At 53.0% G+C, this 25851-nt stretch overlaps 2 protein-coding genes across 6 annotated transcripts in view; one reads left to right on the forward strand and one right to left on the reverse strand.

Annotated features, from left to right (window-relative positions):
• The first annotated feature begins 900 nt into the window (after positions 1–900).
• On the forward strand, positions 901–9956 carry LOC102377837 (ecto-ADP-ribosyltransferase 5-like). Of its 4 annotated transcripts, none has more exons than XM_006032085.3 (5): positions 901–1170; positions 2572–2652; positions 3246–3966; positions 5228–5260; positions 9754–9956. In XM_006032085.3, the coding sequence occupies exons 2-5, from the start codon at positions 2584–2586 to the stop codon at positions 9852–9854; spliced, it is 924 nt and encodes a 307-aa protein (XP_006032147.1). In that variant the 5' UTR covers positions 901–1170; positions 2572–2583; the 3' UTR covers positions 9855–9956. The 4 variants fall into 4 exon arrangements, with proteins under 4 accessions (XP_006032147.1, XP_006032145.1, XP_014379420.1 ...); XM_006032083.3 differs by lacking the exon at positions 9754–9956 and adding an exon at positions 7626–8013 and having other exon boundaries at positions 1027–1170; XM_014523934.1 differs by lacking the exons at positions 901–1170; positions 9754–9956 and adding exons at positions 1485–1501; positions 7626–8013.
• Positions 9957–12113: 2157 nt separating this feature from the next.
• The window catches only part of LOC102378393 (ecto-ADP-ribosyltransferase 5-like), a 23628-nt gene continuing 9890 nt past the window's right edge, over positions 12114–25851 (reverse strand). The window contains exons 2-4 of one of the 2 annotated variants that reach the window (XM_025213766.1): positions 16624–16721; positions 14547–15242; positions 12114–13191 (exon numbers count right to left, since the gene is read on the reverse strand). In XM_025213766.1, coding sequence (XP_025069551.1) covers positions 13085–13191; positions 14547–15242; positions 16624–16705 — 885 coding nt within the window. In that variant the 5' untranslated portion in view covers positions 16706–16721 and the 3' untranslated portion in view covers positions 12114–13084. Of the gene's footprint in view, positions 13192–14546; positions 15243–16623; positions 16820–25851 lie in introns of those variants that run through there. The other variant, XM_006032086.3, reaches the window with a different exon arrangement.

Below are 25851 nucleotides of genomic sequence, written 5' to 3' on the forward strand. Positions count from 1 at the left end.
ACTGGAAGTGCACTGTCAGTGATCTGGTGCCCCCCGCCAGACTCGGGAGGCACCAGTCGCCCATGCTTGCCGCCTCCAGCATTGAAGGTCCAAGATATTCTGATGCAGAGGCCGTGCCCTTCACTCCCAGGTGCAATAGCTGCGGAGGCCCCTTTCCTCCAGGCATGTGAAATAGCCCTTGGGGCTAAACGATCAGCTTCCACCGCATCCGGTGGCAACGAACTTCCCCCTTGAATGCACACCGGGTGATACACAACTTCCTGCCGTTCGTTTTGAACTGACGACCCGGTCGTTTCATGCCTGGTGAGAGAGAGTTGGTCGTAAATCCCTAGTGACTTTTTCTTCACCGCTTTGTGAACCTTACTCGGGTCCCCCCGCAAGCATCTCCAGGCTTGGGGTCTCGGTTCCCTCCTCACATGGATGCCCCTAACTCCCTGTGTGCAGCTCTGGCACGCCGTCTGTGCGGGATGGAAAGGTGTGAGCCTCCTCACACTCGCTGGGCTAAGAGTGATCCCAGGGCAGTAATGCAGAGTGGCAGCGGTGCTGCTGGCTTCACAGCCCCTTCCTGCCATGCACCAGCTCTTCATCGTCTCAGCTACCCAGGGCCAGATCGTTAGCTCAGGGGAACATATCTTCATCATAAAATCATAGAAAATGAGGGTTGGAAGGGTGCTCAGGAGGTCACATCTAGTCTACCCCCCTGCTCCAAGCAGGACCAGCCCCAACTACATCATCCCAGCCCAGGCTTTGTCTATCCTTCAAAACCTCTAAGGATGCAGAGTCCACCACGTCTCTGGGGAGCCTGTTTCAGTGCTAAATTCTTCCGGATATCTCATCTCAACTTCCCTTGCTGCACCTTGAGGGAAAGTTTAGGTTCATGATCTACTCTTCTTCCTCAGCCCTGACTCACAGGGCTCCCACGGGGCAGGTCCCAGACAGGCTGGACAGGGCAGTCGGCCGCCGATGAAATCACACTGGCCTCCACCCACTGTGCAAACCAGGTGCTGAAAGGTGCCGCCCGTTCAGCTCCTTCCCTGAGGTCTGATCAAAGGAGGCTGGCGGGCTGCGATAAGGCTTTAAGAGCAGGGGCCGCCTTCAGACGAGCGGGACACAACCCCAGGGCCTCCCAGCAGCTGCTGCAAGAGAAGATCGGTGCAAAACAAACCGAAGGTGGGTTCCTCTTCCCTGCTGCTGCGGGGGAGCAGAGGGTGCACACGGTGCTCCCTGGGAAGATCTGTCAGGTGCTGCAAGGGCAAAAAACTCACCACAGGGCTGTGGATGTGGCGCTGCTGCGTGCACGGCTGTGCTCCCCAAAGCTTGGGCTTGCCTAGCTTCAGAGCCTCCTGCGTCACCTCTTTGCAGGGCCTTCTAGGAGCTGCGCTGACCTGGGAAAGGTGCCGTTACCTCCCTTGAGACCGGGGTGTGCGCTGCTGGTTGTGTCTGTGTAGGACAACACGGACCATTTGGGGCGTTTTCTGCTGTAAAATCTAAGTGCTGAAATGTAAGCCAGTAGATTTGGGGCCTCTGAAATGGGTTATTACACTGCTATGAGCCCTGGCTTGTCGGCAGCTGATGTCCTAGAGCTGGGTGCTGGTGCTGGTGCTGGCTGGATGTGCTGAGCCAGCACCACCGGAGAGCCCCTCGGGACCTGCCTGGACTTCCCTGTCTCTGTATCCCGGCCAGGAGGGTGGGAGCCAGGCCGCGGGCTCTGCGCAGCATCCGGGAGACAGCCCCAGTGTCTGCCTGCACGTGGGTCTTACAGCTGTGACAGTGGCTGAGCCCCTCAGTGCGTGGGGACTTCTCCTGAGAACAGGACGTGGGAACAGAAGAGCAGGACGGATTTGGACCTTAGAGACTAACCAAAGTCAATATACATATTTATTTTGCACAAGCTGCCACGCCTCCTGGAAAGGCTTCTTTCTGCTTGAGCTCTGACTACAACGGCTAACTACGCCTCTCTGAGTATAACCAAGAGGAGAGCTTGGGGCTTGTGTGTGTGTGCTTATGTGGGGCAGGTTGTGCGTGCATGTGTGTCTAGTTGTATAGATATGTATCTGGACACGTTTGTGTGTCTACATACCTGCATGTGTTTGTGTGTGCGGGAAAGGCAGCATGTATGTGTGTGCGTGAGGGTGGATGTGTGTGCAATTATTGTTTAAGTGAATGCAAACTGAAAATGAATCCAACGTTTCTATGATGCTGGATTCATTTTCAGTTTGTATTCATTTAAAAATAATTTAAAAAAAAAAGGAATCAGCAAACGTCCTGGAAACTGGAGATTTGCACTAGACATTATTCCTGTGTTTTTGCCCTGCTCGGCTCTCTGGCCAAGCCCCCGCTCTCCGTGAAGAGGTCCCGGTGGGGGTGGAGATCGCCTCAATCCTAAAGCCCGGGACGGTCGCACACTCCAAACTCAGAGCTTCCTCCTTGGCAGAGGCAGCAAAGGCTCTGCAGGAGCACAGTTTGTTGTCCTGGGTCACTAGCTGTTTGCTCTCGGGAGATGATATCTCACCCACAGAAACTGGACCTGTTCCCACTAACCTGCTTGCTGCATTTCCCTTCCTCCTGCAGGTGCACCGGGTGATGGAGATGAGGCCCCTGGCCCTCGCTGTGACTTACCTGTGGGCGCAGACCTGGCTGAGCCCCCCCCAGGTAGCTGACTCCATGCGAACGAAGCACAAAAGCCTTTCCCAGCCCTGGCGAACTCCCAGCCCCAGCCCTCCCCGGGATCGGGGCGCCTTGCCCTGTCAATCAGGGACCATCCTGCACCGGCTGGCGGTTCCCCGGGGCAAGGAGATGGAGCCAGTGCTTAGGTGAAACCTAGTCCTGGCTCGCTCATGATCCTGCTGCCTGCTCCCCTCACAGGGTCACGTCTCTTGCTTTTTCCAGGGGCCCAAGCCCCTGGAGGTGCTGCATCCTGGCTCCTCTGGGCTGTACTCTGGCCTAGTGGGTTTGTAATCCCTTAGGGTGAAGTGGGCCTAGAGCCTGGGGTCCTGCTTGCAGGGCAAGTGCTCTACCCATCGGGACGGTATGGACCCCCATCCTGGTGCGCACGAGCAATGCAGCCACCCACAAATGATGCAGCAGCTTAGGGGCTGCAAATCCAGGCAGGCCTGGGAGCCACGTCCAGCTCTTGCACCATTCCTGGGGATCTGGGACCTGGCCAGGTTTGCACAGATCCCAGGTGTCACTGGTGCCAGGCGGAGCCGGTGCGATGGGGTCTCTGTTCCTTCCCCCACCTCCAGGTGCGGTGCCAGGCTCCCAGGCAGCTGGGGATGGCACCCGACTCCTTCGATGACCAGTACATCGGGTGCACGGAGGAAATGGAGGCGGCTGCTCCGCGGCTGCTGCAGGAGGAAAGAGCCAGACATGCGCTGCTGGACGGGATGTGGACGAACCTGTCGGCTGTCTGGGCCGAGAAGAAAAAAGGGCTGCATCTGCCTGCGGGCTTTCGGGACGTGCATGGCATCGCCCTCCTGGTCTACACGGACTCCGTCCAGCCGCTTTACCGGGATCTGAATACAGCAGTGCGAGAGGCGGGGGTGTCCCGAGACACCTACCTGCGCACCTTCCCCTTCAAGGCCCTGCACTATTACCTGAGCAGAGCCTTGCAGCTGCTGCGGGAGGACTGCGGGCGCATGTACCGCAACCAGCTCTACCGGGGAGGTGGCTCCCGGCACGTCGAGGTCCAGGGGAAAGGCCCGGTCCGGTTTGGACAGTTCACCTCCTCGTCCCTGGATGCCTCCGTCTCGCAGGGCTACAAGAGCGCCACGTTCTTCATGCTGCGCTCCTGCTTCGGGGCCCACATCGAGAACTTTTCCTTCTTGGGCTTTGAGAAGGAGGTGCTGATCCCTCCCGGCGAGGTGTTCGCCGTGTCCAACGTCACCCGGCAGGGAAACAGCAGCGTCATTGTGCTGCACAGCACCAACCGCACCTGCAGCCACTTCAACTGCGCCTACCTGGGCGGTGAGTGCCTGGCGGGCTGGGACCCGCGCCCGGGCTGCCTCGGGGAGGGGGGAGCCGGGGACACTGGTGAGCAAGGACATGGAGGAAAATGGGATCTCCACGCTCCTTCTGTTTCCTTTCAGCCTTTAGCAATGCTTCCCCGTAGCTTTAGCCCCAGACCCCTGCAGAACGGGGTGGACGCTGGCAGGTGAGACTGCAACTGGTTTACAAGTCCTCAGGGTTCGGGGACAGTGAAGGTTGTTGCCAGATGACAGGTCACTTTGCAGGTTGCCTATAGATAAAAGATGCAGATACAACACCCCCGGCCCGACCTTTTAGCTGCTTGCAGTTCAAAATACAAAAGGCAAACATTTATCCCAAAGTTTATCCGTGTCCCTGAGATTACCCCAGGCTGGGGACACTCAGGATGGGGGAGACTGGCATCAGGACTTCTTGAATATGCTGAGTTCCCCACCAAATTTCCCATCAGCTTATCCCCCCTATTTAGAGATGGGTCATTTGAAATATTCTAATGATATTCACTGCTTGGTTTTATTTACGTGTCTTTGTTTCCCTGAAACTTTGGGAACTGGACTGAACTGGGGCTCTTGTGGACTTGGACGGTGTCGATTAGTTGGGATTTACATCCCTGGGAAAGTAAAAGGGAAGGTTTCTTCTCTCCTTTCTTTCCCCACTGTGGAATACTGTTCAACCCTGGCCTGTTTCTTTCCCTTCGTTCATGGTCTTCTCTGATGAGGCCGTTTCATTTTTAAACTGATCTACTTATTTTTAAACTTACCTACAACTTAGCTAAAAACCTTCACAAAAATATATCCGTTAGAGCAAAATAGACTCTAAGACATTTGGTTCCTTCCATGACTATAAACTACAGCTATGCTACAGTGTATTTGGATTATTTAATGTATGGATCTTCCCTTATGATGTCTTCTTTCAGGCCTTGTGCTTCGTGTAAATGGAGCTCATGGCTGGTTTAGTCAGACATGGTCATGGCTTGCTCTCCTTTGCTGCCCAAGCTGGTTGTCATATCTTCAAAGGTTCACACGATGGCCACTCAGAAACAGGCTTTGGGGGCTTCTGCTGGACCTGCACGTCTGCAGCTTGATCTAGGCCCCTTGAAAATGGCCAGGGCTTTTAGTTGGCCTAATAAAAGAGATTGGATTTACCCAAAGAACCTTGTCTGCCTATGTCCCTAGACCAACACCGCTACAACCTACACCCCTAGCACCTGACAGGTGTTTAACGCCGGCTGTTTGTCTTGCAGGAGAGAAGAACCACGTCTGCGTGGAGAACTCTGGTAAGTCTGTCCTGTTGGGTCTGTTGCACGGGGCGGCGGGGAGTGTACATCATCCAGACACATTGGGTGCATCTACACGTGCACCGTTACTGCAAAGTAATTTAGGTTACTGCACAGTAACCGAATTTACTGCACAGTACAGGCACGTGTCTACACGTGCATGCAGGTGTTGTGCAGTAACTATGGTGACTTATGCTGACTTGGGTATAAATTTGCTAACTTTTGTCCCAAGTCAGTCCACACACAGCATTACTGAGCTGTAACGCTTGCATGTGTAGAGGCTGGCCTAAAAACCGCTCACTGTGCAGTAATTTACTGAGCAGTAAATTATTGCGCAGTAAATGCACGTGTAAACATGCCCATTCAGTAGATTAAATCTGCTCCTGGCCTGACTTGCAGCACGCACAGCTGGGAGAGCCCTACCCAGCTGCCTTTGCAAACCCCAAGCTCCTGCCGTCTGGTGCAAACAAGTGATTTAATGCTCATGACCAGGAAGCACAGAAATACGCCAGAGCATCAGTTATTAGCGGGCAGAGGAAAGCACTTCACCCCCAGCAGATCAGTAGAACAAACTCCAGGCTAGCGTGACAACTCGAAAACAGCAGGTCAAAATGTGTCCTGGGTTTCAGGTGAGCTTAATCGCACTAGGCAGCCCTCAGCCCTTCTTTGGGAAACCAAGCAATGCCTGCGGTCTGTGATCCAGCCCATCAGAGGACGGGCCAGCGTAAGGCCTTGGATGTGCACTCGTTACCTGGTGACAACGATCCTTAAGTTGAGAGATCACCTTGACCTGGTGTGGCATGCAAAGCTTCTTTCCCACTGTCCCAGCTTCCCCGCATGTATAACAGGGACTAATACAACCTCCCCGGAGCGGGGCTCAGGATTCGCAGCCTAGGGCTAGAAGGGACACACGCCAGGGAAACCCAGGCAGATGCCCATGTACTGAAAACATTGTTTGTCTGGAGGAAGCTGGTTGCCCAGGAAAGCATCCTGCCCTGGGCACAAGACATCAAGGGAGGGATGGGAGCCTGCGGTTCAGTGCAGCATGCCAATGGCTAATGGCCTTCACTGGAAGTAACACCGGCCTCACTGGACCTGGTGTTACTTAATGAGGTGGCTGCATCCCTTGTTTGCTCCCTAGCTTAGTGTTAAATTCCCTTTCTCTGAGATGTGGGCGACTGCCACAAGTACAGCCCTCCTCTGCCTGGTCGATGGCAGGGACTGGGACCCAAGTGTCCTGTCCTGCCCCGGGTGTTTGCCTGAACCACATTGAAGCGTGCGGGTAGGAGTCTCCCTGTTGCAAGAATAACTCATCACCGACACTGCCATGGGTGGCTGGTCTCCCTGACACTGCTAGCATCTTTGCAAGGGCTACCCCAGCAGAAACCCCCTTCCCCAAAGGCTGGGTCTCCCCGAGGATGCTGCACAGACAGCTGCCCTGTGGTGCAGACATGCTGTAGGGGAGAAGAAATGGTGGAGGGGAAGCATATGTCCCCTTGCAGGGAGGTGGGGGTTGATGGGCCCACCATGCTTTGTCATGGGCAGAGGGACAAAGGAGGGCAAGCAAAGCCCCAGCTGGGTGGGCTTGGCTGGGGGCTGCAGGGATGTGCATGGGGTTGGTAGGAAGCCCTTGGTGCATACAGAGCTCGGCTGCACAGGGGCGATGCAGTAGGTGACTGCCCATGCACAGGAAACCCCGGTTCGGTGCAGAACCAGGCACCAACCCCCCAGGTGGTATGAAAGCTGCCCCTTCCAGCTGCCTCTGAGCTGTGCCTTGTGCAGGACAACCCACAGCCTCCTGTCCCTGGCCCCCGAGCTCTGCCAGCGCCCCCACCAGCGCCCTTTTTGTGGGTGTTGTTCTGCACGTCTCTTTTGCCCACAGCTTCGTGGTTTTCCTTTGCAGAGGCTGGTGCAAAGAAAATACACAGCTTCTCAGCAACACCTTCCCCTTCCCCGGTTCCTTTTAACCCCTTGTGATGCAGCAGATGCTTTCATGACTCCCTGCTTCTGAGATGCTGGCAGGGGTGAAAGCAAAGCCAGGGGGTGTGGGAGGGATCTGCCTTTCACAGCCATTGCCATAGGGTCCCAGGCCCACCTGAGCTCGGCAGCCCAGCAGCCCGCTGTGGATGCAGAAGGCCAGCTTCTGTGACTCTCCAGCCCAAGGGTTCAGGTGTTCGCACAGCTGGGTCACCCAGGGGCAGGCTCTGGACCCCTTAGCTACTCTATGGCCCCCACATCCTGGTAGCTAGATCTCATTTCCCTCAGCTCGATGTCTGCTGTAGCACAGGCTGGGCTGGAGCTGGGCTGTTACACCTCTCTGAGCCCCACAGTAAGCAAGGCTTTGTTGCCCACCTATTTCATGCAGCCGCCCGTGAAGGTGGATGGCACAGACGGGCACCCCACCGCGCCCGAAGAACCAGAGCCACCGTCCCCTGGGCCTCAAAGGAGTGGAGGACGGTGCTTGGGCATGGCCAGCCAGTGAAGCTCATCCCTGGGGAGGAAGAGATGATTCTCCCCACGCGCAGACCAGCAACGTAACCGTGGGGCTCAGACCCCAGCTGGACCATGGGGCACGGGCACCGCTTCTCTGATAAAGATGCCTTGTGCCCCAGCCAGGCCATGCAGGGCTGCAATGCCCCATGCGCAGAAACTGGCCTCACCTTGCTGCCTCGGGCTGCGGTAGCAATGGGCACTGTCGACCAAAGCATGATGCTGTCACCCACGGTGGGTTAATAAAGCCATTTGGAGGCCCTGCTCCTGCTCTGGCTGTTTTCAGTGCGGGATAGAAGGCAAACTCTGACTTCATTTTGCAGGTTCAAGCCAGGGAAGATGGGAGGGAAGGGGAAGAGCTGGCAGCATTGCCCTGTCTGCCCGCTGAAGCTGGTCCTGGGTGTGGGGCAGCAGCCGGCTCTCCGGGGCAGCGTGGTTCGACACCGCCATCCCCACCCGGACTCAGCCTGTTGCAAAGCTCAGGGGCTCCCTGCTCAGCGAGGGTCTCCTCCTGCGGTCGGGTTCCTGCTGGAGCCCCCTGATAAAGGATTGCAGCATGGGGGAGGCTCTAGGCATCCATCCTGCTCCCTCCTGGTGGCCCTGGAGACCCCTGCCACAGCCTGGCCCTGGTTCTTGCCCTGCTTATACCCACAAACCTGCATGCCCTGCACATGCATTGGGTTTTTTTAAGCCTCCCTTGGATGTGCTGGGTGCTGGCTGCAGCCCGGCTGGGGATGGGGACTGGGTTGTGCCGAAGCTCCTGCAGGGACCAAACCCAGAGGGTCCTGGCTAGAGGGGCTTGCCCCTCCGCTCACGGTCAGACCAATGCTGCATTTGGGGCCAGGAAGGAATTTTCTTCCCCGGTCAGACTGCTTTGCCTTCCTCTATGGTGGGGGCACAGCCTCTGCCTGGATCTCTGGTGCATCTATTAACCTTTGCAGCAGCAGGATGTTGGCCGCCGTGGTCCCCCTGCTTTCCCTGCGTGATGTCTGCGGCATGTCAGAGGTGACAGTAGTTCTATGAAGAGTTTAAACTAGGGATTTGTCTGGGCTGGTTTGCACAGGGCTGGTGCTGCCTCAGGCAGGGGATGGACTAGATGTGACCTCTGCAGCTCCCTGCCAGTATAAGCCATGCTGGTCTGCTTGCACACATGCGCTGGCAGGCTGGAGAGTTTTGCATAACACTGAGCAATTTTAAAGAGGCATCAATCATCCAGTCATTTGGTGGTGAAGGGAGCTTGAAGCCCCAAGCAAAGAGAACAACAAGGAGCATTGTGGGATTGTGGCTGGAGGACTGCTGAAGCAGACAGAAGCAAGGGACTGCCCGTACAGGCTTTGTCAGCGCTGATCGGCAGATGGCCTGCATCGCACGGCATGGGCTGCTCTCCTGACAAAAAGCCGGGGGTTTATTGCCTTAAAGGCCGTGTGTGTGTGTGCACTCACACATGTGTGGGTGCACTCAGGCTGCTGACAGCAAACTGTGCAGTGCAGACCACTGAGCAGCGTGCATGCACTTTAGGCTGCTGTTCGGACCAGGGCTGAATTGCACACGCTGACAGCCGTGCATCTGAGAGCACACCTGCGTGAAACAGCCCTGCAGCAAATGGCCCAGGAGAGCCAGACCACTACAGAGCCTTGGTTAGGACCTTTCAGCTGGACGGATGCGGCAGCACCTGAAGCAGGGACCCGCAGCACACAGGGAAACCAGAGCCCTCTTCCAAAGCCAGCTACAGAGTCAGGCCCAGGGGCTGCGACCTTTAGGGTCACTCAGATCTAGGCACAGTCAGTGGGGAGCCCTGAATGCGCCAAGGGGAGGGTCTGAGATGCCATTCGCCCCCATGAAGTAAGGCAGGGCCAAGCCCGGGGAGCGAATGGTCTGTCACGTTACTGGGCAGCATTGTGCGATGACCGGGTCCGTGCTGGAAGCTGGGGAGGGCACGTGCGTGTGTGTGACAGCATGAAGTGACTCTAGAAAGTCATTTGTTTCCTGTCTTTGTATTACAGGAGGCAGCATCAGGGTCGCCAGCAAGCAGAGCCCCGGGCTGTTCGGAGGACTCATTTTGGCAATCCATGCTGCTGCTCTGATGCTCTTTCTGCACTTCTAGCTTTGGTTTTCCCCGGTGCCTTCCCCCAAATCCTGCCCAAAGCAACTGCCAGACCCGGGTCCTCTCTGCTACTCACTCTCCCCGCACGTGTTTGGTTGTGTAGGTGTCCATAAGGAAACTGTGACATTTCATTGCTTTTTAAGGGGCAGGACTATATATATTTTGAATCGTTTCACCATGCTGAATTGCAGATTGAGCTCTGGATGCATGGGTGGGGTGGGGAGGGGATGGGGAAGGGGGTTTAGAGCTAGTGTTCCTCTCAGGCACTTGAAATTCAGGTTGCTGCAGTACATCTGCGAAGACCACGGGAGCCATCTGGTTTCAATGCGATGGTGTTGCAACCTGGCGGACATTTCAGCCTCCAGATCGTGGGATGAAACCTTCATCTACACAAACGCATAGTGCAAGGAAGGACCCCTGCCTTTGTGTTTTCGGTCTTTTCTAGAAGGGATTTGCAGGTGAATGTTGGCTGGAGGGAAGTGATTCCACGTGTGACTTGAAGGGCTGATGTTTCAAGACTGGATTTGGGGCTGCTTTGATCAGGGACACGGCTTAGATAAAGGCACGGCCGTGGCTCTTGGTTATGTGTTACCTGCTGAGTCCTGGACCGGCTGAGCCCTTGGCACGTGTCAGACCAGGAGCTGCTTGACTGTGTGTTGCTGTAGGCAAAGCATCATGGGAAGCAGGTAGGAAGGCAGTAAGAAACCCAGTTCTGCCTCTATGGTCTCAGGCATAGGGGCTAGCCCGTAGGGACGGCGCCAGACCCAGCTGGCCAGAGGGTTGCAATGTCACAAGAGCCCAGGCATGGGAGGGACACCGGGATCAGAGTCCAGCCACCCCCATCACATCATCCCCTCTCCATACCCATCCCTCACGTCAGGCGCCTGAACTGGGATCCTCATGGACCAACACCCAGCATAAAATGAAGTTACCAAGCAGCTGGGGAGGTGGCAGGAGCTGCCCAGGGTTACCAGCCCCAGAGATAAGAAGGGTGACTGGCCTCAGTCCGGGCAGATTACCTCTTCTGCTGGGAGCTGGCAGCGATACACCAACCCAGCAGCTGGCTGGCAGGGAGGGAGAGGAGGGCAGGATACAGTTCAGCTTCAGGTTTCTGTACCGAAGTTTCTCCTGGCCAGTTCAGTAGGGAGCAGGGAAACTGAGTCACGACCTGTGACCATTGTTATTTCCTGGAGGTCCCCTTATGAGCCTGGGGTGTGAGCCCTGGCCTGCGCAGCTCAATTGCAACTCCATCATCGTGGGTCTTCTCTCACCTGGGACTCGTTGTGGACCAGACTGAACTGCTTCTGGGGTCGGAGGGTCTGGGACAGGGGTGTAGTGCCACACCCGGCACAGCAAAGAAAAGGGGCGAGGGGTGTTCAGGACTCCCCCACACAGGCAGGCAGCCCAGGCAGGCAGCGCCTACCCTCTGCCAGTGCATCCGGGGCAGCTTGACCCGTATTTAGACTCCAGTTGGGGGAGCAATACATTCCTTGCTTGCTCTAGCAACGAAGCTGAGAGAGAACGAATGTCGAGCCCAAGAGGTACGAGTGTGGTTCACTGCAGGGCACAACCGAGGCCATGGAGGTGAGCGCTATCTGCCTCTGCTTCTGCAGATTTTTGTGGATATCTGCAATCAGGATCTGGTGCAAAGCCAGCAGATGACGAGCGGCTCACAGGTGAGGCAAAGACAAGTGTGAGGGAGATGCTGGGCAGGTGAAGGTAAATGTGTTCAGCTACGGGTGAGAGAGAAATAACAGCAGAGCCAGATCAGGACAAGGTTTCATCTTAAATTCAGAGTCATCTTGGATGTGGGTAAATACGGTAACCCTTCTGGCTGCAATCTGACTTGAGGCTCGGGGCAGGCCCCTCCCAAAGGGCTCCTTGCAATTCTAGTTCTTGACAGGAAGGTTTGCAACCACTGCTGGACACCCCACATTTCCATGGCTGGGCTGGCCACCAGCTCGATGGCATCTTCTTGGCCAGGTCTCTCATTGGCCTCTGTTTTCCTGTCTATTGATCCCCTGCTGCCACCGCAGCCATGAGTCCCGCTAGATGCCTGACAGTGCACATCCATTATATTGTATTTCAATTTTTTTTCAACCATCTGCCCAGTCGCCTGGCCCAACACATGGACACCTGGGCTACAGTCAGTGAAAGCTCCTACAATGGATCCACATCTCCTCCACTCCTAATTGAACTTGCTGGGGTGTGCTCAGCAGCTGGAAGGGCTTCCAGCCCTGCAAGGCGCAGACCCAGGAAAGGAGCAGGGATGCCCAATCCTTTCTTTGTGCCTTACTCCCTTTCCTTATATGATTGTCATGGTCAGAAGAACTCAGAGAAGAGGGAGATCTGTGGGTGAGGAGAAGGCGCCAAGGTTTCTGGACAGAGATTGCTGCATTTTGGATTGAGCAGTCTTGGTCCAAAAGGTTTTCCATCATGTGCACGACAACTGGGCTCCCAAAAGTAGAGATGTGTCAGAGTCTGTTGGAGCTGCCTGCATCTGGGGAGAGATGCCCCCTGGGAAAGACACCCTCACCATCTGGCCATCATAGCCCAACTCAGAGGAGTTGGCTCCCTGCCTGTTCCTATTCCATCCCAGCCTGGTGGCTCTCAGGACAGGGGTAAAGCAAGGTCACCTCATCAAGGAAAGGGTGGTGGTGGCAGCAATATTCCCCTGCCAAGAGGACTGCCATGCAGTGGAGGACAGTGCCCAGTCCTGCGCAGCCCCGTCATCAGTGGGTAGCCCTACCTGGGGACCTGGGTCAGAAGGTGCCCTACGAGCACGCAAAGCTGACATCAGACATCTCATCTTTGGGACATGTTTGCCATGAAAGTGTGAAAGAGATGAAATGACTGAATAAATCCAGGACAGCACAACACTGCTGCCCTTGACCACGGGCCATCACATCACTGCATAAGGAGACGACTCATCTGACTCTCACAGCTTTGCAATCTTTTAATGAGGTCATCCGGAGCTGCATGTGTGATTACAGCACCCACGGTGCATTCAGCACCCATGCAGCCACGGCTCATGCCCTGTCAGGTAAGATGCATTCAGAACAAAAGGTCTTTTCCTTTGATTCCCTTCATAGCAACATGTCATCAAAGCTGGTGAAAGGAAGTATCAGCACCATGCTTTTACTCTTCTCCTGTCCCTTTGGATGGCTGACTAGCCCGGTGCCTGGGGAATGCTCTGTTTGAGGGATGAAAAGCGAAGGACGACTGAACATTTAGGCTCCAGCAAACAGCCTGAGAGCGGCAGCATTGAGCAGGAGAACGGCTCCTCCCAGCAGTGAAGGCCTCATCTGGCCGTGGAAGGTGATGCCTCCGCTCGAAGCTGTGAACCAGAGAAAAGCGTGTCAGGGAAATCCTCACAGACATTTCATACTGACAACCCTCCCTGAGGCTGAACACGAATCCTGCCCACGTTCAATGGCACAGGCTAAGGATGGAGGGGAATCATCGTCCGTTTTTTAGCAAAACTGCCAAGGATTGATTAACAAAACACCAAGAACCGTAAAAAGGCTCCTTTACACCTGTTAAGTGAAGAGCAATGATCAGGAGTCGAATAGATCCAAATCTGGCACGTGCTGGAGAAGCTGGTTACGGAAGGGGCTCGGATGGGGGTCATCACCCATGGCTAGCACAGGGCTAGCTCTCAGAGGAGGGAGGTGTGGATAAGCAGCTTGTGTGGGGTGCCCAGCAGCCGGCTCAGGTCTGTGAAAGCAGAAAGGCACCTACCTGAAGTGTAACGACAAGCCTGAGACTTGGGCTTTGAAATGGAAAGAGAGGGTTTGGGTCAGAGGCTGCAGTGACTGGTGATCTGCCAGCCAGGGATGTCACCTCCCTTCTCACAGTGCCATTAAACAGCCTGCCATCTAGTCCGGCCTCCTTTCCCTGACTGATATCAGCCCCAGGCGCTTCACAAGCAGACACAAGCCACCCCGTCCCGGCACACTTCTGGAAGGACCTGGCCGAAGGGGGAGTTTCTCTCCATGCCACTGAGGGGTAGTGATGGCTTCAGACTCCAGATCCAAAATGTATGGTTGTGTATGTGGGATGGTGTAGCCCTGATGGTTCAGAAATTGTCCCTGAGGCAAGGATTTCTTGGGATGAACTCTTTTATTGGAACAACTGTGCCGCTGGATAGAGTTAGACAAGCTTTCCAGTGCAAGATATTCTTCAGCAGGTCAAGAACAATGTCTTGCATTTGAAAGTGTGTCTAGCTCTATCCCAACTATACAGTCGGTGTAATAAAAGAGATCACCCCGTGAAGTCCTTGCCTTTCAGAGCTAAAGAAATGAATTCTTTTTAGACAGAAATTCTTCTCTCCCATAAGGGATAACTGGGTGTTTTCATGATTTGTATATAAAGGGGGAATCTGTCTTGAACTCTGCTAAGGTCTGAATCTCCATGAGATCCTGGCACTGTGGGTCCCAGAAGCAAACCGTGTGTTTTGCGATAGAGCGTTCCTATGTATAATTATTTATGTGTTATCTTTGCTGCTCTTGGATGCCTTTAAGAGAAATGGAAAAGAGACGTGTCTAGTTTCCCTTCTCTTCTCCATTCATCATTTTTCATGTTTCTCTTATTTAGTTTTTTCTCTAATTAGGATACCCAACTGTTTTCCTCTCTTCTCCAGCTGAAAATCTCTTAATAGACCTCACCATTTAAACTCTACCCAGTACTCACTCCCCAGGTATGCGCAGTTAAGATAGCTGCAGGCCCGGCCGGTGCTCTTGAGGACATAGCTGTTGTTCCCGTCCCCTCCTGGGGACACAATGAACTCCTCATTCACAGGAATTAGCACTTCTTCTTGAGAGGGTTGAAGTGACAGGTTCATGATTTTCACCCCAAAGGACGTTTGGATGGTAAAAAACGTGGTGTTGCCAAATTCCTTAGCAATGCGTTTATTTAAAGATGTGGAGGCAAAGTGCCCAAACCTGATGATTTCAGAGTTGTTGTACTGATACCAGTTCTCACTTCCCCTGTACACCACACCCGTGTACCTCCACTCTGCATTCTCTCCGAGGAGCTGTAAAGCTCTTGTCAAGTAGTAATGGATGGCTTTGAACTTGAAATTTTCTTTGTAATAAGATGAAGATTTGCCATTCGTCTTCACTGCATTCATGAAGTCCGTGTGAAAGCCCTTGTCGGTATACACTATTACTGCTGTCCCGTGATCTTTGAAGTCTTGGGGCATAGCAAGATCTGCATTCACTTCCTCCCGTTTCCTTAATGCGTTCTCCCATTGCCCCTTAAATTGGAAATTTCCTTTCAACTCTTGCTGCAGCAGGGCCGGTGCTTCACGTTCCATGTCATCAGTGCATCCAAAGTACTGGTCATCCACAGCATTCAGCGCCATGCTCCGTGTTATTCCCCTTACACCTGAGGGAATAAAGCCAAGAGTGATTTCCTAGTGCGTGTGTTGCTCAGCCAGTCAGACCCACTTTGTGCTGCCCCCAGGGCCCCCATATGTGGAAGGACAGGCCCGGCCCCAACCAGGTAACACGGTATAAACATACAGGACGGGGAAATGGGGAGAGAGAGGGGTGGAACCAGGAGGGCTGCAATGCTGGTCGAGTACTAGGGCTCATGTACAATGTCTCGCCTTTCTGCGCACAGCATGGAACCGACCCGCAGAGACGGCTTCCCTGCTCACAGCCCCACCGACCTGCAGTTAGTCTGGCTGCCCCAGCCCCCCGGCCGGCTCTCTAGGCTTCCCCCATGGTGCACACCAGTGCCCCCGTGCAGTGTGCATGAGCTGAGTCTCACTGCTGCTGACCCCAGCTGTGTGCACACACGAGTGCACATACACACGCCCTGGCCAAACACAACAGCCAACTCAAAACCCTCTGGCCAGACTATTCACATGCTTGACTCATCTGTCCCTGTGTCCAGGGGGACACACAAACACCAGATGACAGAATAGAGAAAAGGCTGCTGTTGTCTCAGCCCCCCAGCTCCACAAAGAAGCATTCAGACCTCCAGGCCCTGGCACACACCAGCCCCTGGGAGGACTGAGCAGTGACCAGGCAGAGATCCCTAGGCTGCCAAGAGACCCCAGGGCTCTGGCCAGGCTGTTTACATGCCAGACTGGCCTGTCCCTGTGTCCAGGGGGACGACACACAAACACCAAATGACAGAATAGAGAAAAGGCTGCTGTTGTCTCAGCCCCCCAGCTCCACAAAGAAGCATTCAGACCTCCAGGCCCTGGCACACACCAGCCCCTGGGAGGACTGAGCAGTGACCAGGCAGAGATCCCTAGGCTGCCAAGAGACCCCAGGGCCATTTCATTGACTCCTACACAGATGCAAGAGGCCCTCAGAGGAAGGCTCATCGAGGTCCCAGTTGCAACCTCCAGCAAAGCACATCCCACCTCCCTCCTGGGCAACCTGTTCTGTTGTTGCACTGGTTTTGCAATTAGGAAGCTTTTTTTCTGGGGTTTAATCTAATCTGCTCTGCTGCAGTTTTATCCCATTAGCTTTTGTCCTGCTCTGCATTTGTTCTTCCTCTTCCTCATGACTGCCTCTAGGGATAGGAGGCAAGAGACAACCCAGCTTCTACTATCTGACTGGGACTAAGACTTTGGTTGAGTTTCTGGGATATGTCATTTTACCTTTGCCCCTGGACACTTGTGTGCAGCCCCAGCCTGTGTTAGCTCTGAACACAGAGCATTGGAATTTGCTGCTCCAGCAGCCGTCACACTTGGGACCAAGCATCTTTCTGATTTAAAGGTGGCAAAAAAGTCCAATGGGAACAATGTTACCTGCTAGATTTTGAGCCAGGTTTTGAGCCAGGCTTGAGGACCAAAGACATGCCAGGAGGAGGATCCTTTGAGTCCATGGCATTTCCCCTGCCAGGGACCTGGAGGAAAACACAACGGTGATGTTAATGGAAGTGAGGGGAAGCAAACACAAATCCCTCATCACTGTGTCACTTTGCTGCATCAAGGATCAAAGGGGGCAAGAAGGCGCAAAAGCCCCCCTGGCTCATCAAAAGCATACGGAAACGTCTCCTAGCTCAAGGGAGGCGTAGACCCAACGGCAGGGAGGGGCCATCACCAGGGCAGACTACACCTCGGGTGCTCGGGGCTGCAGGGGGGTGGTCAGGAAGGCCAAGGTGGAGATGAGACTGGGACTAGCTACCAGGATCAAGGAGAACAAGAAGTCCTTTTTTAAATACATAGGGGGCAAAAAGAAGGTACCAGGTAATGTGGGGCCTCTGCAAGACACACTGGGAAATCTGGTTGTTGCACCAGATGACAAAGCTAACCTATTTAATGATTTCTTTGCCTCCATTTTCCTGAGCAGGGACCAGATCAGCCTGTCCGCCGGGACCCCCTCAGGCCCTGGGGGAGGCGCACCCAAGCTTAGGGTCAGTGAGGACCTAGTCAGGGACCTCCTGGAGAGACTGGATGTATTTAAATCAGAGGTCCTGACGACCTCCACCCCAGAGTGCTGAGGGAATGAGCAGAGGTCATTGCGGGACCCGTGGGATGACTTTACGAGCACTCGTGGTGCTCTGGCGTTGTGCCAGAGGACTGGAAAAGGGCCAATGTGGTTCCCATTTTCAAAAAAGGGAGGAAGAAGGACCCAGGAAACTACAGGCCAGTCAGTCTTACCTCGATCCTGGGTAAGCTTTTTCAGATAATTATCCTGGCACATGTCCAACAGGGGCCGGCAGGTTATGCTCAGGGGCAACCAACACGGGTTCATTCGAGGCAGGTCCTGTCAGACCAACCTGGTGGCCTTCTACGACCAGGTCACAAAATCCTTGGATGCAGGTGTCACAGTGGACGTAGTCTTTCTAGACTTCAGGAAGGCCTTTGACATGGTCTCTCACCTCGTTCTCATTAAAAAACTAGGGGACTGTGGTGTCGACCCCTACACAGTCAGAGGGGTCGCTAACTGGCTGGAGGGCCACGCCCAGAGAGTGGTGGTGGACGGGTCTTATTTGACCTGGAGGGATGTGGGCAGTGGGGTCCCCCAGGGCTCGGTCCTCGGACCCGCACTGTTCAACATCTTCACCAGTGACTTGGACGTGGGGGTAAGAAGCACCCTGTTCAAATTTGCTGATGGCACTAAGAAGTGGGGGGATGTGGGCATGCTAGAAAGGAGGAATAGGCTGCAATGGGACCTAGACAGGTTACAGGGGTGGGCAGATGAGAACAGGATGGGTTTCAACACTGACAAGTGCAAGGTGCTGCACCTGGGGGGAAGAACCAGCAGCAGACCTACAGGCTGGAGAACTCCTTTCTCATCAGCGCAGAGGCAAAAAAGGATCTTGGAGTCATTAAATGAACATGGGCCGACAGTGTGGGGACATGGTCAGGAAGGCCAACCGCACGTTGTCGGGCATCCACAGATGCATCTCAAGCAGGGCCAAGGAGGTGATCCTCCCCCTCTATGCAGCACTGGTCAGGCCGCAGTTGGAGTACCGCGTCCAGTTCTGGGCGCCGCACTTCAGGAGGGATGTGGACAGTGTGACTAGGAATACCGGTCACAAGCTGGCAGAGGGTAGATTCAGACTAGACATCAGGAGGCGCTACTCTTCTGTCAGGGCGGAAAGGATCTGGAACCAACTTCCAAAGGGAAGTGGTGCTGGCCCCTACCCTGGGGGTCTTTAAGAGGAGGCTAGACGAACACCTCACTGGGGTCGTTTGACCCTAGTACTCTTTCCTGCCATGGCAGGGGGTCGGACTTGATGATCTGCTCAGGTCCCTTCTGACCCGACCAACTATGAACCTATGAAACTATCTGCCGGGCTCAGTAGCCAGAATTCCCCATCTCTAAGACGTCAGAAGTTTGTTGGCTCCCCCATGCCCTTCTTGTCTTCCATCGTGGGACGCTCCCAGAGCAGCAGGTCACTCAGTGCCCCCAGCTTTGAAGCGGCCTTTGCTCTTTCCACTCCTGCCTGCCCCAGGGGAGATGGCCAAGAACAAAGCCCATGGCTCTGGTTTTCTGCAGGCAGAGCAAGATCATCACTAGGCCCACGACTGTCTGCACAGTCTCTGGGCACAACCAGTGGGCAGAGTGTTCCCAAATTGTAGGCCAGGGCATGCATGTAGGAAGTTGCATGGGATAAGCCACTTAACTCTCAACTGGTGGTGAGATGCCAGACCGGGACCCTGCCCTCCTCCCCAGGCCACTGGACCACGGTGCCTGCCACTTCCTTGGGCTTCTCTCGCCTGTCTCATTTTGCTCCTTTTTTCTTACATCTAGCCCATTGAGGTCTGCTTTGGGTACGAATGCAAAGGTCTCCAAACACCCAGTGTGCAATGCCATAATGGCTCTGTCTTCTCCTAATAGTAACGCAGCAACCATGATCCACTGACGGTCTTCAGTCGCACACGTGTGCCATGCTAACATTTCCTCTTGTTCCTTCTGGTCCAGGTTCTGACACCTCCCGCCTCTGTTTGTCCCCACAGAGCCAGAAAATGTAGGTGGAGCTTTTTATCCAGATAGCAACAAAAATTAAAAAGGGGAAACTCATTGCACGTGTTGCTGCTGGTGAAATGAAGCTTCTTCACTGTGATTTAAGGAGTCTCTTGTGTGGCTTGAAGGGGGTGGTTGCAGTAGGAGTACTTAAAGCATTAAGGAAGGATGGCTGTTCAAGGACTGGACTGATGACTATACACAGTAGGTATAGGCTCAGTTCCCTGCTGTATCTCAGACATCCCACCTAACCGTGGAGAAGTGCCTTCATTTTTCTGGGCCTCATTTCCACGCAGGTATCAAGGGATCTGCCTCTAGAAGTACCATACTGCCAACCTCAGTCAAATGCAGCCATGCTTTGATTTTTATTATGGAGAAAGATTTCCCAGGCAGAAGGAACCGGGTTGAGTCTTGCTCTGGCATGATGCAGCTAACCAAGATGAGTGCTGTCGTTTGTGCATCCTCTGTCCCGTCACTCTCATAGCACTTATAAAGGGCCTTTGAAATGCTATACATGTTACATCTGTCCATGCCGCATGCTAAACTGTGAAAATGCCTTTATTGGTCCCGACCAGACAGCAGGGCTCCCCCCTCCTGGGGACCGTGCTCCTCACTGAAGGTGTTAGGATATGCGTGGATGGACCCGCCAACTGCTTCAGGAGGGGAGGGATGCTGGTGCTGGGGAGTGTGCATGAGCTGCCAGGAGGTGATTGTGACATCTGCAGGCTCCTCTATCAATACAACCGCGCTAAATTGTTGTACCAGTAACCCCGAATGAAACGGGTATAGAGCTGAAATAGTTTTGCTACACTTACATCGCTGTGGGGGCAGGAAGAAGTCAAGGTACATTGTAGCAGCTTATCCGGTATGGTTTGATATTGCTACAATTGTCTTCATTAAAGAACTGTAGATCTTGAAATGGCTTCTGTTGAAAACTTCACAATCGTGGAACTGAGATAAGTGTCCTGCTGATCTTTCCTTTAAATGTTCTTATTCAGGATAAAAGGAGACCCCCCAAAATGAATGACCAACCTGGAAACAGAGGTCCTTTCCTATAAGTCCTGGTTTACCCTGTAACGGTTGTTGATGTCAGAATAACCCAGGGTAGAGCTGTCTAGAGGAGAGGTGGCAAAGTGCAAAGCTGGCAGGGAGGTGTCAGGGTGCAGGTGGCTGCTAGTGGAGTTCCCCTTGGCACCGGCCTTGTTCACTAGTTTTATTATGGACCTTTGTACAAGAAGTGGGGAGTGCTGTGGGGAAATGCATACAGAGACATATCAGGACACTACTGGAGGAATGACTGGAGTCTGTACCATTAAAAACCAAAAGGTTTTTCATGTGGGGCCTAGTAACAAAACAATAGTCTTGAAGAAGGGTTATCAGCTTGGCAAACACAACAGAAAGCAGAGCTGTGTGTGCAGGCGATGAGAGGACGCTGATGAGATATTCCAGCGCGATGCAGCCCTGGCAAAGATACCTGCACCAGGAGGAGTATTTCCCATGGACATGGGGATGGAGCAGTGCCATTGCCCAGGCCCTGGGGAGACCCCATCTGCACTGGGGTGTCCAGTTGTGGTCCCCCGTGTGCAAGGAAGATGCACTCACGCTGGAGCAGTTGCAGCCAGGGGCTGCCCAGGTGGGGAGGTTGTTGTGTGAGAAGAGAGCTGGGCTTGGCCAGCCTGGGGAAGTGAAGGCTGGGAGGGGAGAGGGTTTTGTCTGCCAATACCTCCTGATACACAGCAAGCTTCTTTTCCTCAAAGTTCAGTGAAGTCAGGCGTTCCCGAACAGCACTGTCCAAAGGGTACCGTGAAGAACCCTGGGATGCAGTTCTTGGGCTCTTCGAGGTCCACGGGCCCACCGATCCAGGCAACAGCTATCATACCATTTACAAGGCTCGGGCACGTTGACAGTCAGACTGATGATTCATCCACCTTCTCGAGCAAGGAGAGCCAAATGAGTGTCTTGTCAAGCCTTTGCCTTAAGGCTTTGCAGCTTATTTTTTACTTCATTTTAGTTTTCTAACCGTGGCATGTCTACATCTGATACCTAGGAAGTGGGTATCGTAAAGTTGACAGGCATAGTCTCAGAGGAAATTTGGCCATTTTAGGGCAATAGTACGGTTACTTAATTGCAGTAGAGCAATGGCTTTACTTTTAGCTCTTAAGCAACATGAATGGCATAAAGTCCAGGTGGTTCGATTTTTATGCAGCAAACGACTTGATCCTTCCCAACGAACATGTTGCCCTATTGTTACATATGACACATTAGGTAACTCGTATACGCAGGTCATGTTAGGTGGGCTGGGATTTTAACTTGTGACCTCCACCAGGGTGTGGAGTTATACACGGGTGGTGTCCGGGCCTCCCGTGGGGGAACGGCCAGAGATAGTAGTGAGCACCTTGTTTTCTCACAGATCACATTTATCCTTCCTTCGGGAGCCTGTAACCATGCTTCACTTTTCAGAGAGCGAAAGAGCTCCCACTGTCGCTCATGGGGACCATGTTGTATCGGGTTAATGAAATGGCAGTGCTGTGGCAGAATTATAGCACTGATTTGCTTTAGTAACTTACTGATGTAAAAGGATGAAGATAAGTGTTGGAGACTTGAGGATACAGCCTATTTCTTGTCGTATTGAAGTGGGTACCATTTCACCACACCTCTGTATAGGTATGATTCACAAACCATGTAATAACTTTGTTCCAACCTGTAATGCGCTCTCCTACCTGGTGGGCCTCACACCATCGCTGGAGAGTGTTGTCAGCCATAGGGATGGGAGGGGGCAGTTTCTCCCATAAGCGCAGTGGCTCGAGAGGCTGAACAGATGCAGAATGCACTATTGGGGACACAAACTCAGGGGTGTTGAGCTCAACGGGGTTCCCCTCAGGAAGTATGTAACAACAAACTCCCAAACGAGCAGAGCTATAACAACCACCTCCCCTCCCACAGTTAGCCATTCCAGCCTTCAGGTAGGGAATGAACCCAAGATAATAACTGGTGCCACAGGTGCACTGACAGTTACCACCTTGCCAGTCAACTATCCTGTTTCTTCTGCTCAGAGATAAGGACTTTACTTGCTTCGGGGTGGCAGGTTTCTTCTAGTATGGATACTGCAGCTGGACCACGTGAAGGCCATCTGAACGCGTTTCTAGGGAATGCTTTTCAGGGTCAGGCCACTCCTTGAGGTCTTCAGGAGCAAGTTCATTAATATATGGGTAATAAGAAGGATAGTAGACATGCCCTGCCTAGGAAACACAACAAGGCATTAATAAAAAGAGTACATTTATAACAGTCCACCACTTCATGATGCCAGTCAAGTCAGATCAGTGACAGAGCAGGACTCGTCTTCAGTGGCAGACTCGATTAGAAATGGCTATGGCTGCACTTGTGGACAGAGCCAATCCATGGGAACAAGACAACAAGGAGCTTGGCTCTTAATTTATCCGTTAGATAAATCTGACTTAAATACTCACCATGAATTATGCATACCTTTTGCTAATAGTTTCCCCTCCCATTTATTTCCTTGAGGATGCTTCACTACTACTCGATCTCCTGCCTGGAGCTTTCCCAGGTCACCACCCCTAGGTCGCTCTACTGCCGGCTCACGGGGACCATCCAATCCAAAGGCCTGCCGCATAGGGCTACCTCCCGGACAGGGTCGGTTATTGGCTCAGTTGATAGCTCAATCCAGGTGCAAGTCCCAGTCTTTAAGAGTCAGGCCAGAGGCTACCTGCAAATTGCATTTGAGGATGCCATTGGCTCACTCTATTAATCCATTAGACTGCGGATGATATGGGATGTGATATGTCCCTAACATGCTATGTTTCGCAGTCCAGTTATATACAAGATGATAGCGGAAGTGAGGACCATTATCGCTCTGTAGTTCTATAGGTGGTGGATACACAGCTAGCAGAGTTTCCAGAGCTGCACAAGCATCCTGGGCTGTAGCTCTCGCTGAGGCGCGGGCAAACGTTATTTTTGTGGCAACTTCCACAGCCACAAACGCATACTGTCACTTTCGGGAAGTCCGAGGGAGGGGGCCTATGAAATCACATTGCCATACCTGCCACGCTACCTTTCCTTCACGTAATCACAACGGGACAGTCGGGCAGGGTTTTAATCACATTTTTACCTCACGGCAAGTGATGCATGCGTCGACTGTTTCTTGGGCTTTTCTCTTAGTTACATGAATGCCCCAAGATGCGGCCAGGCGGGCGGTTCCATCACGCCCGGGGTGTCATGTTGTTGATGTAGCGTTCTGCGGCTCATTCCCCAGGTGTACAGTGGGAGGAGGAATTGGATAATGATGGATTAGTCACTTTAATTTTTCTTCAACATACAAGGTTTCAACACTCTCCTCTCTTGTTAGCTGATCGACTCGCCTATTCCACTTTGCCTCTGGGCCTTCTCCTGCCTTATGTCCATGTGCTGCACTCACATGTCGGATGTGTAGAGGAAGTTTATTTTGGGCTAACTCCCATAAGGCTTTCCACTCTTCATGGCTCCAAATGTTTTGTCCTTGTCTTTTAAAGTCCTCTTTATTCCATAGGGGTAGCCATTTAGTACATCCTTCTACTACCATCCAGGAGTCATTATAAATATAGATGGGCCTTTTAGGATGCGGACCTTCTGTTAATTCCCACATAGCCACACTGAGCACTGCTTGGAGCTCGGCATACTGCGCGCTTTTTCCAAGGCCGTGTGATACTAGTTGCTTGCCATCTCAAATCCTCAAGGCGGCTGATCTCCAGGCATGACCTCGAGCAGACCCATCTATGAACCAGACTTCAACATCGGCTGAGGTCTCCATTTCAGGCAAGAAAGGAGGTGCTTCTTTGATGGGTGAAGGTTCACTGCAGCTTGTTTGATCAGGATAAACATTAATTGTACTTTCAGTAACTCTTTCAACTAATGCAGGGCGTCCCTGTGGGGTTACTCGTTGGACTTGGCTCAAAATGTAATAAATCCACCTTTGGACCGTGGCGTCTTGGGCTCTCCCCCCAGGTGGTAGTTGGAGGTCTGACAGAGCCATTCCGAGGATAGGTATTGGAGTAGTGATAACTGTGAATAATTCCCCTCTCAGTGCTTCTGTGGCTTCCAGGGCCGCTGTTGCTGCACACAACATCTGTTCTAAGAGGGTATACCTTGCTTCTGCCCCTCTCCAGCCTCGGCTCCAGAATCCAAGGGGTTTTCCTTCTGCTTCTGAGGACTCCTGCCACAGGCTCCAGTGTGGTCCTCCTTCCGAGACACCTATATGGAGTCAAAGCTCTCCTTCAGGACGTCGTGCTGCTAGAGAGGCATGAACAGTTACTGCTTCTTTAAGGGCTTGTAAGGCATATTTATGCTTAGGACCCCATTCCCATTTAGTTCTCTTCTTACATAGTAGACAAGGGCCCAGCCAATACGCTAAACTCAGGAACATGCATATGCCAAAAACTGAGTGCTCCCAATTGGGCTTGCAGTTCTTTCACATTAGTGGGAGTCGGGGTCTCTACTGTATTTCTCAGCTCCTCAGCTGGTATTAGGAGCCCCCCATTCTGCCATTTTATTCCTAGAAATTCACACTGGGGCCCGACCTCTTGGATTTTTTGTTCAGACAGTGTGAATCCAAAGGTAAGCACTTTTTCTTTCAATGATTCAAAGGCCTTAATGGCAGCCTCTTTGTCTTGACTGCCTACAATGACATGATTTATGTACTGCCACATGCGTATGTCAGGGTACTTTTCTTGAACTTCATGAACTATTGTAGCTAAAACTCCATGAGCCAGGGTGGGGCTGTGTATCCATCCCTGGGGCAACACGGTGTAGGTATACTGCTGCACTATCCATGTAAAAGCAAATACTGGCCAGTGGCTCTCCTGGATGGGAATAGCAAAAAACATGTCTTTGATATCAACGGATCCCATCCGCACGGGTCCATAGCATCAGATGCTTTCTGTCAAGGCTGGTAGTGATGGAACAGCAGCTGTTAAGGGGTCAGTATTAGCATTCAAAGCTCGAAAGTCAATAGTCAATCGCCACCCTCCATTTGTCTTGCGCACTGACCACACTGGATAGTTATACGGGGTGTGGGTTCGGATAATAGTCCCATCTTCTAACTGTTGATTTATGATACATTGAATTGGTTCGGTGGCTTCGAGAAGAGTTCAATACTGGGGTCTCTGTACTCCTTTCATGGGAGGCAGGGTTAGTGGGATCATGCTACATTGAGTTACAGCTGTTTCTTCTGTTTCTCTGTGAGGCACTGCATGCCCAAACTGCCAGTTCTCTTGTTCAAGGACAAACTGCTGTCCTCTTAGTATATTAAATCCCAGTAAGCTTGGTCCCCCTTTCAGTATTACTGTGGCCGCTGTTACCTTAGAGCCATTAGGTAATGCGAAGGTTGCTCGGACTAGATGTCCTGGTTGTCTGGTGCCTCCGACTCCAATTACTTAATAAGGGGTTCCTTTCTCCCCCTTCCAATCTGCGGAATCTAAAATACAAATCTGGGCGCCAGTGTCTATTCATAGATTCATAGATGTTCGGGTCGGAAGGGACCTCAATAGATCATCGAGTCCGACCCCCTG

This window comes from Alligator sinensis, unplaced genomic scaffold, assembly GCF_000455745.1.
Source record: "Alligator sinensis unplaced genomic scaffold, ASM45574v1 scaffold364_1, whole genome shotgun sequence".
NCBI classification, from domain to species: Eukaryota; Metazoa; Chordata; order Crocodylia; family Alligatoridae; genus Alligator; species Alligator sinensis.